This window comes from Diospyros lotus, chromosome 11 (assembly GCF_014633365.1).
Source record: "Diospyros lotus cultivar Yz01 chromosome 11, ASM1463336v1, whole genome shotgun sequence".
NCBI lineage: Eukaryota > Viridiplantae > Streptophyta > Magnoliopsida > Ericales > Ebenaceae > Diospyros > Diospyros lotus.
In genome coordinates, this window is record NC_068348.1 from 24,504,386 (window position 1) to 24,518,857 (window position 14,472).

Sequence of the window (14,472 nt, forward strand, 5' to 3'; positions counted from 1 at the left end):
GGAACTATATCCTTTAATTGAGTAATAAATCTGGATCAAAATGACAAGTTTTTGTATTTGTATCATTAATTGACTAAGAAGAAATATTAATCAAATAATTCATTCCCTAGTCGAGTAAACATAAATCTTACTCAATTAATAATTATTAATTGATTAAATTAAAATTATATTTTACTCGAGTATTAAAAAAACTTATTCGCGTAATTACATATCTCTTTCGAGTAATACCAAATTTACTTGACTAATATTAGATTAAATTTCAAAAAAGTAGCTGTTACGGATAGTATTAAATGCACATTTCAAATATTATATCCACAGACAAAATTTATAAACTAACATGACACTATAAAATTTATAAGAACTTTATCTAAAATCAATAATAGTTCACAATAATTCTATCAAAAATTAATAATAATCCATAATAGTAATTAAAATTATTATTAATTTTAAGTTAAACTTTTATAAATTATATAGTATTACATAAATACATATATATATAACATTATATATATAATGGTGCTATGAAAACATGGTAATTATTTAAAGGATATGGAAGTTTTTACACATTGTCGAGTAATAGATAAAAAAATAAAAACTTTTGTATTTTACATATCATAAATTATAATTTATATTAATTAATGTAATAATTGAGACATATTAATTGTTAATCAAATTATTAAGTTTCTCAACATAGAATTAGTGTGGTTAAGTTTGATTAAATTTTCTCTAAATAAAGTTTAACTAAACACACCAAATAAATACTTCATTCAAAAATAATAACAAAATCCTAGATGAACTAAAGATTGAAAAGCCAAAGAGAAAAGAAAGAAAGAAAAAACCAACAAACCCACAGTTGGTCGCCACATGTCATCGCTATAGCCTCCAAGTTCCATCTTGATAGTTATTGTCGTCCGCTATCATCCACACTTCCTCCCTCTCTAAAACTAATCGTTGCAAGGCCATAGCCTGTAGTGCACACTTTCCTACCTTTTTACTATTGCCATTCACCGTCGCCATACACCCTCTCCTTCTCTGAAGTGGTTGCTACAGATAGCCTGTTGTGCACACTTTCCTCCCTTTCTACTATTGTCGTTCACCGTCGTCATATACCCTCTCTTTTTCTGAAGTGGTTGCTATAGAGCCATTATTTGTTGTCACTGCACATCTTCCTCTCGCTTCGCTACTATTTGTTGCCACCTTACACCCCTTCCCTTTATATCTCCCAAGTTTGCAGGTGATCTCGAGCTCACTCATCAATTTTTTAATGAGTCGAGTCTAAGCTTAACGACATTCAGTTCGACTCAATTCAATTGTAATTCTAAAAAAATAAATGCTTCAAATTTTTTGATTGAATCAATTTGACGGTTATTCTTTAAGAAAACTAATTTAAACTAAAAACTAAAACCCTACGTCTTAAACCTAAACTCAAAACTAAATTAAAAACCTAACCGAGCGCTCGTTCAACCGAAGAACCGACTAACAGAACCATTTATAAATTATGAGAGTCCAATGTGAGTAGTGTTGAAGCAGCGGCGGCATCTTATCCATCGCCATTTGCCACTCATTTCTTACAGAGAAACCACACGACACCACACCACGAATGTCTACTGCTGCTTCTACTGCTCTATGCTTTTTCTCTTGTGCAAACCCAACCAAACCCTCCGAATTTCCGCCTCCAACCTTCCCTCTATTTCTTTCCAAGCCCAATTCTTCTTCCATCCCAAGTCGTCTTTGTTCCTCAATTCCCCGTTTGGCTTCAACCCTTTTCGCCAGACCCGATCGCGTTTCCTGTAGAAGCGCTTCAATCGTCTCCACGAACCCCACCCATTCTGAGGTATTGCTTCCTTGTCCCTTTAATTTCTCTTTGCTTTGCTCTGTTTGGCTGCTCAGAAAATATAATTGGGAAGGAACTGAATTTGAATCTCAACTCTGTTTCTGAACTTGAAGATTAAACGTTGAGGCTCAGCTGTGCCGGTTTCGACTAGTATGAACATTTTCTTTGCTTTTTTAAAAGCCAAAATTGCATGATAATTGCATAAAAAAGATTTCGCTTTGGTTTCTTACTTTCCTTGACCCGTTTCCTCAGCGACCAAAACAGTAGACTCTTCTTGTTAACAAGAACATTGCAACCGTTAGCAATTCAAGTTGAAGAAAAAAGTATAAATTTTACTCCTACGTTTGGCGGAATCACATGCAAACTTTTTCATGGTTGCACATTAGAACTTCACTAAAGATGATAAGAATTATTAGTTTGAAGAGGGAGGGTAGGATTTTATTTCGAAGTAGAAGTGATGATGTAAAATATCACCATTAATTACTGTAATGAACCTGCACCAATAGCGTAAGATCTTGAGGTTGACGGAGTGAATCTCCAGCTGGTTGATCGGCAACCACCACAGAAAATTGCCCCAGGGTTGTCGTGGGAGGGCTCTCAAGTGCTTAAGGTACCCGAGAAAATATATGAGAACAAGAGTCAAGAGGGAGGCAGTCATAGAACAGTAAAGAACTCCAGGATTCCTATTTTTCCAAACTATGATAGGGCTGTCTGCTTATATTTGCAGAGGCCCAATTCATATAGAAGTCTGTTCTCTCTGGGTCAGGGAGAGTTGGTGATATGCTTCTTCTTGGATAGAACTTGGAGTCCATCTCACTAGGGAATAAATCCCTAATCATAACATTATCCCCACATGATTCTGGAAAATGACTCATAATCGATACCTGATATCATCAGCTGCTCTATTTGGGGCTTGCATGCCCTTTTGTCCTCCTAGGGGACTTCCACCATGTTGTTTGCGTGGTTGTTCGATTAGGAGTGCCTCCCTTATCTCGGTGATTGGAGTAGTAAGGTGCCACGTGTTGCCATATTACAGGGCGAGAGATGCACTCCATGTCAAGTATATAGCTTGTATATTTCTTTGTTGTTTTTATGGTATTCCTAATAAATTACAATTTTCTGGTATTGTATCTTAGGAAGAGTTTTGGTTATTAATTATCTACATGAATGATCATTTCTTCCTCACTCAGTTTCATCCAAAATCATTTTTACTTTAAAAAACATCACCAACCGTGCATTTCTGCTGGAAATACATCAGGCCATTCAGTTGTGGAACACATTTTTTAATTTCAACTCCAATTTTACAACTAATCATGTTTTTAACATTTTATTTCAAAAGGCAATAGCATTAATTTCTAGAAATTTTAGAGAACATCTTTTTTGATGTTTTCTAATTCGTAGTATAAAGTTTAAAAATTAAAAAAAAAATGAGTTTTCTATTTTCTTGTTGGAGATTCAACAATTCAATAGAAAATTGGATTTGAAAATTTAAAAATGTTTTCTGAAATTGAACAGGGTCATAACTTTCCTGAGGTATGCATCTTTCTGCACATATCTCAGGAATTAATATTCCACTTGTACTTTTAAGACATGAGATTATTGACAGGGTTGCTAACTGTTTATTATCTTAAACTGCACAATATTCCACTTATGCAATATTGAACACGTTTGGTTTCCGGATTTCATGTCTTTTTTGTCAAAAGAAGAACCAAATAAGAAAACTATTCTTTTAGTTCCTCAATCTGGTTTCTGCTTTATTATATCCAAACTTTAAGAATGAACTGGATTTGGTTTGAGAGACAGTAGTTAAATGGTAGGTTGTGTTGCAGTTTTTGGATGGTTCCACTGAGGTAGAATTGAGATTAGAACTTGGGGGCCATGAGATACAAAGTTATAGAGATATAATCGTGGATGCGGATGAGAGCTCTTTAGCAATCAGAGTACAACAATCTGGGTCTCTCAGGACTCTGATGGAGACTGCTTGTCTCTTCAACAAGATTAAGCCTGCTGAAACAATATGGTCTGTGGATCAATCATATTTCAGTTTTCTGTGCCACCATTACCACATGCTTGAATTGGAATCTATTTGTTTTCCAGGTATATGGATGATGACCAACTGGTTGTTAATTTGAAGAAACAAGATCCTGATTTGAAATGGCCTGACATCATTGAGTCTTGGGAGTCCCTGACAGTAGGAGTTTTGCAACTCTTGAAAGGAACATCAATCTATTTAGTTGGGGATTCAACTGAGATCAATGAAAAAATTGCTCGAGAACTAGCTATTGGTCTGGGGTAATGCCTTTCTTTCTTTCCAATGCTATGGAAAAAAGCTTTCCGGTGGATATTTGCCTGATGAGTTGATATTATACATTTGCCTACTTGTGGTTCTTTCTATTTTGGGTATCTTTCATATGTTACCAGCAGCACATTTCGTGTTTGTTGCATTCATCCATAACCATGTAAAATTGCTAATATTGGTTATACAACATGATATTTTAAGTTTCAGTTACCTGACTCCAAATAGAACAAACAAGACAAACCAATTGCTTATCATGGAGCCTTGTTTTCTTTGCTCAATTTATTCTAATAATCTCAGTAGAATTTGTGGCTAAAATCTGCAACATTTCTAAGTAACTTCTGGTGTAGAATCAATGAACTCATTGTGTGATGATGGCTCAACTTTGTTTAGTTTAATTAGTGGAAAGTCTTTTCAGGACTTCTCTGACTCTGGGCTTGAGTATCCCCATTGTAGTAAGCTAGTTCCACTTTGGTTTATGTGAATGGCAGGTATACACCACTTAATACAAAAGAGCTGCTGGAAACATATACCGAGCAAACAATTGATTCATGTGAGTTTGGTCATACTACTGGTTGCTCATTCATATGGTTTGTGATCATCCATCCCTAGTGTGTTATAAGTATTTTATTAAGAAAACATGATCCAATGTATCCATACATAAGTATGTGTACACATCACATTATGGGTGCACATCCCATTCTCACCATTTTGCAACTGGCAAGCTCACAAGCTTAGAAGATTCCATGTGGTGCAATAGTCTATGTCGCGGCACCCTCCATGTGCTAGCACAGGAGCTCATTAGTCCTCTCCTCAGAAGGGATGGGTTAAGTCAATACACTCCCGAGGTGCTTTGTCCTCAATCCCAGCCATGACAATCTGCATTACCACCACCATAAGGGTTATCTCCTCATATTTGCTTCCTTTGACTTTAAACCCTTGCCAAGACCACCTATCAAGCACCTTCCCCACTAGTCTAACTCAGAGTCAATACAGTCCATTCTCCTTTTGGTGGGTAACTTATTGAGACTTGGACAAAATCTCCATAGTAGGTAACTTCTTGTGGCTTCTTTTTTTTTGTTGTGTTTGTTGTTGTTGGGGGGGGGGGAGGGGCGGGGTTTTGGAGTTAAAACTTTAACTTCAAGTAGAGTGATTTCAAATTGTGTTCTCCTCACTGTTAGATGCTTCATTTTGAATCTTTATTTTCTTCTAAATATTAATGAAAGATGATGAGACTTATCAACCAAATCTTTAGGAGTTATAGCCTCTCAAGTAACATATTTTCCTGCAAATTGCATAAAGTGACTTACATCTGAAAACATGCAATCCATTAACAAGTCTAATCAACAGGGGTGATTGCTGAGGGGTCCGACTCTGTTGCAGCAGCAGAATGTGCAATATTAGAGAGCCTCAGTAGGTGCAGCCTTCAGCTTGACTAGATTGCTTAATTCTGTCCGGTCTGGAAAGTTCAAGCATCTTATGTTTGGTTTAATTGGTTTTGCAGTCATGTCCGTTCTGTCGTTGCAACATTAGGAGGGCAGTATGGTGCTGCTGGACAAACCGATAAATGGCGGCATCTTTATGCAGGATTTACTGTTTGGCTTTCTCAGTCTGAAGCAACAGGTGACATATTAGTCTTTCACTATGGTTTCATTTGGAAAACCAATGCAATGTTTGAATCATGTTAAATGTAAGCAATTCAAGCAGAAACATTGCAGTTTTTTTATTTTTCTCTTCTTGGTAAGAGAAATATTGCAGTTCCCAATTGCTCTGCGTTAACTATTCATGCCAAATGCACATGTATGCTCTCTGATTAGCTCTGCATCAACTATGTTAAATGTAAGCAGTTCAAGCAGAAATATTGCAGTAAAACATCTCCCTACCTAGTACTGTAACCCATGGTAGCAACAATAAGATTATTGCTTTGTGATTAAAGTTCACGGATTCAAGTTATGATGCAAAGCAAAGATAAAACATAGCAGCGACCCTTATACACCAGAGATGCCCTTTGAGCATGACCTGAAAATTACTGCAGATGATGAATCAGCAAAGGAGGAGGCTAGGAGGAACGTCCAGGATGGCAGTCAAGCTTACTCCAAAGCCGATGTGGTAGTCAAGCTTGGAGGCTGGGATCCCAACTACTCTAAATCTGTTGCTCAGGCTTCCTTGAGCGCCCTCAAACAGTTGATCCTGTCAGATAAAAAGCTCCCAGGTACCGTCACCTATTGTTTTGTTGAACTCCATCAAGCTTTACACTATCGTCTAAGGCATTATCAACATGATGATGAACGCATTCATTCTGATCTCTAGAATAACCACAAAGCTGAAAAATTATATATGTGGAGAGCAAATCGTGACAGATTTACAAAAACCATTTTTGTACTTCACATTTGACAGTAGTTATGGGTTTATGTTGTATTAAGCTGTGCAAGCCTCTACTCCCTTTTAACCTTGAAGGCAACTATTCCAGTTTAGGACTTCAAGGTTTCAACACTTGATGTGCCTCTTGAATATTGATGCTGCTAATGATATTGGTCCCTTGTGCAAGAGTTACTGCCTTGGAAAATTCCAGAAAAAATAGAAACCTTCGTTCAGTAAGGGCTCGGTTTGGTTTGTTTCAGCCTAAAATATTTTACACTGTAAAATTGTTTTCTTTATCTCATTTTCTTCAGTGGAACATTTAACGTCAAAGCGAGGCTTTGATTCCTTTACAGATATGGATGACTGGTTATATAATGTTTATGCTTTGGCTGGCAGGTAAGAAAAGTTTGTATATAAGGCTGGGATGTCGAGGTGATTGGCCAAACATCAAACCACCCGGTTGGGACCCCTCAGCTGGGGTTGATCCTTCTCCCACGTCATAGAACCAGCCAATTAGACATATCACCCCTAGGATTTTGTAGCTTCCTGTGATTTTTTCTTTCCTTTTTGTTTTTGCTTTTGATTCGATAAAGACTTGGTGATTATTGTTGTAATATTTCCTCTGTAACACTGTTGGGAAATAATCGAAATGTATGAAAGGAAACATTTCAAACCAAGAGTGGTAAATGTGATCAGAGATTTCTCAACAAAACATATAATTCATAGATACCCATTAATTTCGAGCAATATGAATATATATATATATATATGATGTTGCCATATAGGCCATGTTGGTTTGATATATGATATATTCAAGTAGATTGCAGCAGGTAAGTGCAGTAAATACCTATCAATTGTTAATTGCAGAATATATGTATATTTAAGTAGAAATGCATCATGCAAAAAATTCATCCTAACAATTATTGGCCCTCTCTCTTCCTATAAATTAATAGAAAACTCACTCACAGAAAGAAAATCCGTATTTTCTAAGCATAAGAATTATCACTTCACACTTGAATTGAAAATAGAGAATAAATTGTCTTTCTTGTTTAAGTTTTACATCTATTATTATAATATCTCATATAACAAAGGAATATTTTTAAAATATAAAATTAAAAAGAGACACTTTGAGAAATTAAAAAAAAAATTCAGTATATCATAAAGACTCTTTACTTAAATAATAAAATAAATAAATAAATAAAACAACCTTCAAGCCCTGGCTGCTTGTGTAGAATTTTTGGGTCAATCCGACCCAAATGAAATCACCCCGATTTTGGCCCAATTGGGATTCTAAGGAGAGGATAGACGCTATTAGCCTGTTAGAGGGGTTGCAGTGGCAAACCCGTTGTTTTTGTTTTTGTGTAGGGTTAACAATTCTGCAAAAATAACCTTGATGTTGATTTATTTACGAAATTACCAGGATAAATAATTCCACTATTTGGAAGGGTTACCGTTGTATAGTCCCTCCTCCACTTTTACTTGACTTCTCTCTTCTGCCACTCCACATCCTTAACCGTAAGGCCGGCAGCCATCATCCTCAGCCTCAACTCTCCCTTCTGCTGCTCACTCTTCCATAAGCATCATCGTCGGCTACCGCCACCGCCGTCGGCGATTCATTCCGCCGCCATCGTGTTGTGCAGATCTATAGTTCCTTGCCAGATCTAGGTATGAGCCTGTTTTGCTTTTCTTTTCTTTTCTTTTTTTTTAATCTTAATGTCTACTCCTTCACAGATCCAGCCGAGCATAATTTTTTTATTTTTATCTTTCTAATTTTGGTAGTTTATCAGAAAAAATTAAGTAGAATTTACCACCAGTTAGAGAGAGTAAGTTTATATAAATCAAGAAAAGCATTGTTAATCTGTACCTCACTTCTCAGCATGTCAATTTCCTCTTCGGAGTCCTGGGAACATGGGAATTTAATTTTATCAGATCAATATACCAAAAAGTATTTGCAATGCAATTTCAAACTTTAAGAGAAAATAAAAAGAACCAGAACTCTTGTAGCACTAATAATAAGTTCTGGCACTAACACTAAGCACAATTTACCGCAGCTAGATTAGTGTACAGCAGGATAAGTGAAGGGAAAATGAAGAATAATACAAAGGGCTTACTTTGACCTTGTGTACGTATTTTGGCATCTTTTCTGACATTCCAATCATTATTCTGAAAATATGAATGATTCAATCTACCTATCTGTAACTAAAAGGCCTTTATTCACTATGAAGTCAATCCAGACTTCCAAAGATTTCTCTACTGTCTCCTGACTAAAGGGCATATTGATCATGAATTGATCAATTAAAATATATGTTAATTAAACCAATAGAAGAAATTGTGCAAAGAATCAGCTTGACGTAAATGTGACATTGCTGGTCTTATCACTAAAGCAAATACAAAGAATGCAATTTGATTTTTTAAGAATGTTAATGACACATTATTTTATTGATAATTACAGATAGAATTCAGTCAAAGGTGAAGCATGGACAGAAGTATATAAATATATTTTGAGTGAGATTTGCAATAGATTTGCATGTTGAAACTTGTCGAATTTTGATTATTAAAGGTAACTCATAGTCCAGCTCTAAGTTCTAAATTTGGGAGTTCCCCTGTTTGGTCGGGGTATTTGTGCAGTCATCAGGATTGTGTGGAGAGAGTTAAGAAAATGGAGGGAGGCGCAGAAGAAAGGCAGCAGACTATACTTCTTCAGCCTCACCCCTATGTCCCAAGGGATTTGGATCTGCCAGGTTTCATCCCCGGTTTTCTTTCCCAGTCCACCATTGTCAGTGTTTACGGCGTGTCTTCCCTCCTTATTGTCTCCCTCGTTTGGCTTCTCTCTGGTAAATAAATCCTTACTTGATACAGACCCCGGTAGATTTCACCAACAACATTTATGTCAATCTTCTGCTTGTGCACTACTTTTACAACCTTGAATTTGCCTTGTGATGCTTTACTTCTCGTACTAAGCTGCTGGATTATGCTTTGATATTATAACCTGCCTTTGTTTGGAAAATCATGGACAATACTGATAGGTAACTATTTCATTTAATAGTTCATTTAGTAGACACACAGAGGCTGCATATATGCAATTAAAATTCTTTTCTTTTTTTCTCTTTCTTCTTAAAATCCTAAGATCAAACACATCTAGCAACACAATTGGCTCCTTGTATGTTAACCGCCCCACCATGAATGTATAATCTTTAGCATCTCTGAAATTTTACATGGTGCTATCGGGGGGGGGATTATTGCATATTTGTAAGATCTTGCCTTTTCTTTGCTATGTATTGGATGGCTAAAACCCATACTAAAAATGTATGCAACTTCCATATGAAAGGTTACCTAGCACTTAGAGATCTTTTTAGGATCGAATCACACAAGGACACAAAAAATTTAATATGGGTAGGTATCAATAGGGATATGTCCACAATCTCACAATAATGAAAAAATTCACTCAATCAATGAAGATGTAGTTTTTGAAAGGAAAAACTATAAGCCCTCTCATGACACAATTTTTGGACAAGCAAATTAGTAAACTAAAGTGTCACTCAAAAACCTATGCATGATCCCCCCCGGGGGGGCTGTAAACATTTTAGCTTCTTTCCCAAATTTGTTGTCCTTTTACATGTTGATTTATTTGAATTCAATCCTTACTGTTTGATTAATGAATTATGTTACTGAAATATTAAAGTCCAAGCCACTCCTTTAAGTTATTAAGAAGAATATATTTAAGATGGTTATGGAACCTTATTGCAATCTTATTTTCTAACAGTGATTTATCAAAGTCTAATAACCTATGTGTGAATATAGTTGTGTGCATTGATTGAATGACATAAAAACAATGATAGCAAATAAACACGACACAAAAGAAGATTATTGATGCATGGTTGATGATTTTTGAAGATAAAAATGATTGTGGATTAAACCAATTCCCACACATTCTTAGATTCTTAGATAAAAATGCCCACCTGGAATAGGTTTCTCATACATTCTTAGTTTTAGTTTAATTTTTCCTAAAAAATCCAATTTCCATCTAGGTTGAGATTTGAGGAGTTATCCAACAGATCTCACTAAGTTATTTTCAAAACCAACCTGTTCTAGGCCAAAGAGATGTGTTTTTTGTTTATGAGAAAGGCCTCATTTATAATCTCAATTTCTATGAATCTGACTTTTTATTAATTTATTTATTTATTTTTGTAGATCAGAACTGCTGGATAATGTACTTGCCAGAAATATGTGATAAATCTTTTGAATTGTAGTATGAACTCTAGCGGATTGTTACTTTAATCAACTTGTACTGGATTTTGATTGTATTTTTCCATCCTTTTCTTTATATTTCTTCTGTGGCTGATTTTTTGGGGACTAATACCAAGTTTAAGCTCTTATAATTCCTATCACTTTTGGGAGCCCTTATTTAAAGTTTCAATTATCTATGATCATAGCTAGCAAGCAATGGTATGTAATGTAAGTGTGTTTGATTCGTGAAGGAGCAATTCTTTTACTTCTATTGAACTTTTGTACAGATCACTATAAATAGTTACTCTATGATTTCAATTATTATTCTATTCCATTTCAAAGTAATTTATTCTATCTTGACAGATTAATGAAATGAGCCAGCTAATTTCCTCAAATTTGACAAGTTAAATAAACATTTAAACTAATTTCTACTAAAGATTTTTCCACAGGTTTTCAATTTTAATTTTCTTTATATACAAATTAATGGTTTGATGCCACTTTTTATCCTATCCCAATAAAATCTAAGGCTTAATACTTTTTTGATTGGCTGACAGCTGGTGGTATAAATACTTTTACAATTAAATTAATTTAAGGCACTTGAACTAGTCCAATAACAAGTTAATCTGCATCCATACGTGCTAGCTTACATGAGTAAGTTGCACCAGTTGGCTGTGATAATAATCTTGCATTTTTGGAATGATAGTGACAATTTTAATCATTATGTAGAATATTATTATAGCAATGAACCTGTTATTCTTAGTTGATAGAAATTTACTTGTGTAGAATATTGGTATAGTAATGGGGTTATATAGATGTTTATTTTCTCCCAGTAATCTGTTTTCTGGTCTTTCTATTTATCATATTTGTATTGATTGGATTAAAGTTTAATTAAGCTGACTCATTGACCATGTTTGGAGTTGATTGGCAATCCACAAATTGAGGTCAATAAGTGCAAGAAAGGACCTTGGCCAGGGATCAATTTGGCAATGGCTTTGATGACATTTTATCATAGTTTTATTATGATCTCTTTACCTCTTTGTCATTCTTAAGTTACTGAGGAACCCAATAATTTCTATTCCAGCAGACATCTTAGAAGCATCTTGGGAAGTCTTCATGTAGTAATAATATAAGTTGCACAGAAATAAAAATGGGTGACGTTGCTGATAGAAAACGGAAACACGGAAATGACATTTTTCTAAAAAAATAAGAAACGAAAATACGGGGTAAATTATAAATTTAAAAAATATAGGGACTTTTTTTTAAATATAATTTTTAATATAAAAAATAAAAAAATTTAAATATAAACAATAGACAAAAGCGAGAGGCTCAATATACTTGTTCCAGCTTTCAGCACACTAAAACAGGGTCAACATCATGCATGCTTATATGCACAGGGGCAAATGTACTCATTCCAGCTTTCAACATACTTGTTCAGCTACATCAAGTTACTGGACGGCAATTAATCTCTGACAAAGAGCAGAAACTGCATCATGCGGAACAAGAAAACCCGAAGACCGAGGATCCACATCGCATAAGTAAGTTATAGCCCTTATAGCTAGAAAAGCATTATATCAGGAAAACGTGTTGCAGAAACGCGCGAAGGCGATCGAACTGGAAGAAGAAACGTGCTGCAGAAATGCGCGAAGGCGATCGAACTGGAAGAAGAAACGCGCTGCAGAAACGCGCGAAGGCGATCGAACTGGAAGAAGAAGAAGAAGAAGAAGAAGAGAGGAAGAAAGGAGGAGCTTAGATCAGGGCCGAACTGGAAGAAGAACAAGAAGAAGAGAGGAAAAGAGGAGGAGTTTAGACCAGGGCTTCATCAAATCGTGCGGCTGAAACGCGTCTGGCTGGAAACGCGTTTCCAACAAATTTTGGTAAATTCTGAAACGGCCCAGAATTTTCTAAAAATTACACGAACAGCCCGAAAAACGTTTCGGGCCGTTTTTCCCGTTTCCGAAACGGGAAACGGTTCGGAAACGCCGAAACGGCATCTCCGAGCCGTTTCCGTGCTTCATTAGGACTCTCATGTCCACGCAGCCACATACTTGAAATTGCTATGTGTTCTGTTTTCATTCTCATAGGTTCTGTACAGATTTCTGTTTTTCTTTATTGGTATTTTGTTTTTAGGCACCTAGAAAGGAGAGGGTGTAAACTCTGAATGGCATGATAATGAAATCAGGATAAAATAATCTTTAATAGTAGCCACTGACTGGGGCTTTTGGATTGAACAATATTTTCTTGGTTATTAGCTTCAAATTCCAGAGGTGCTGTGTGCTTTTACATGTTCGTGTTTTCTCTTCAGGTTGGTCCGTGCCCTTATGTTTGGAATTTTATCTATTTGTTTTAAGTTGCTATTATTATTGTACTGTTTGGTTATTTCTCTTAATGGTTGTCATATTTTAACCATCGTAAATGATTTATCACCTTTTTATTTTTTCTATTTGATGATATTTGTAATAATTTTTCTTTCGGTCTTAAAATGTGTCCATGTAGTTGTAGAGTACTTGTAGTAATATTTTCATGGCTCTAGGACGGGTGGCAAAATTATCCAAGACAGATAGATTGCTTATGTGCTGGTGGATTTTCACGGGCCTGACCCACATGATCCTGGAAGGTTATTTTGTGTTCTCTCCTGAATTTTACAAGGAAAAGACTGCCAATTACCTAGCAGAAGTTTGTAAGTTCGCCCTTTTTCTACTCTTGGACTTTCAAACTGGAATAGAAATATTTGACTGTCGGGATGAAGTACAGAGATTAAGGTGTGTGATAGTGCATCCAAATTGAACTTTATAGGGAAGGAATACAGCAAAGGTGATTCAAGATATGCAGCAAGAGATTCTGGAGTTGTTGCTGTCGAAGGAATAACTGCTGTTATAGAGGGTCCGGCTTGTCTCCTAGCAGTGTAAGTACTTGTAAAGTTAAAACTAGTATTAATTGCCTGAAAAATGCTGTGGCGATTAGATTCTCTTCTCTTCGATGGAACCATCTTACATTAAAAACCATCATTTTTACCCTTTTAACTTTCTTGCAGGTATGCCATTGCCAGAAGAAAGTCATACAGCTACATTCTTCAACTGGCAATTTCTCTAGGGCAGCTCTACGGGACTGCTGTGTATTTCGTAACTTCTTATCTGGAAGGGGATAAATATGCTGCAAGTTTATATTACTACTGTGCCTATTACATCATAGCAAATGCTTCTTGGGTTGTAATTCCAACACTGATAACCATAAGGTGCTGGAAGAAGATATGTGCAGCAGTTCATGTCCAACAAAATGGGAGAAAGACCAAAGCTCACTAAGGTGGAATGAATGTTTTATTTTATCGTAGTCGACGAGGTGAAGGACTTTATACATTGTTATTGCATTTGTCTTTCATTGGAAATGGAAAATTTGGATAATTTGAGATTGTTTAGTTCTTATTGTTTTCAACTGATTTTATTTGGAGTCGTAATCAAATGTGTCATTTTAGGCTCAAAATGGTTTTTTTTTTTTTTTAATCATCAGAATTTTGCTCCCTAAATGAGGGCTTAATTAATTTAATTTATTTTCCCCCTTTTCCATGTATTTATTATTTATTTATTTATCTTTTTTAAGTATTAGACCACTTTGTAATTGTAGGAGGTTATGCCTCTGCCTATGTGCCTTTTGAGTTTTGAGCATTTGTTAATGCATCTTAGCGGTGTCATGCACCCCCATATTATGCTTAATGAGAAAGTTGCTTTATTTGCATAAAGGAAAAAGTCAAAATGCTCAT

At 35.6% G+C, this 14,472-nt stretch overlaps 2 protein-coding genes across 4 annotated transcripts; both read left to right on the forward strand.

Moving 5' to 3' along the window:
* The first annotated feature begins 1,497 nt into the window (after positions 1-1,497).
* Positions 1,498-7,168, forward strand: LOC127813120 (probable inactive shikimate kinase like 2, chloroplastic). 2 transcript variants are annotated; one of them, XM_052353889.1, is made up of 8 exons: positions 1,498-1,834; positions 3,652-3,854; positions 3,932-4,126; positions 4,622-4,683; positions 5,481-5,547; positions 5,635-5,753; positions 6,166-6,342; positions 6,888-7,168. In XM_052353889.1, exons 1-8 carry the CDS (start codon positions 1,601-1,603, stop codon positions 6,992-6,994), a joined length of 1,164 nt encoding a protein of 387 aa, XP_052209849.1. In that variant the 5' UTR covers positions 1,498-1,600; the 3' UTR covers positions 6,995-7,168. The 2 variants fall into 2 exon arrangements, with proteins under 2 accessions (XP_052209849.1, XP_052209850.1); XM_052353890.1 differs by having other exon boundaries at positions 1,500-1,834; positions 3,664-3,854.
* An 838-nt stretch (positions 7,169-8,006) lies between these two features.
* On the forward strand, positions 8,007-14,130 carry LOC127813121 (probable 3-beta-hydroxysteroid-Delta(8),Delta(7)-isomerase). Of its 2 annotated transcripts, XM_052353892.1 has the most exons (6): positions 8,009-8,156; positions 8,944-8,996; positions 9,120-9,325; positions 13,249-13,395; positions 13,512-13,620; positions 13,750-14,130. In XM_052353892.1, exons 3-6 carry the CDS (start codon positions 9,151-9,153, stop codon positions 14,015-14,017), a joined length of 699 nt encoding a protein of 232 aa, XP_052209852.1. In that variant the 5' UTR covers positions 8,009-8,156; positions 8,944-8,996; positions 9,120-9,150; the 3' UTR covers positions 14,018-14,130. The 2 variants fall into 2 exon arrangements, with proteins under 2 accessions (XP_052209851.1, XP_052209852.1); XM_052353891.1 differs by lacking the exon at positions 8,944-8,996 and having other exon boundaries at positions 8,007-8,156.
* Positions 14,131-14,472: the final 342 nt, after the last annotated feature.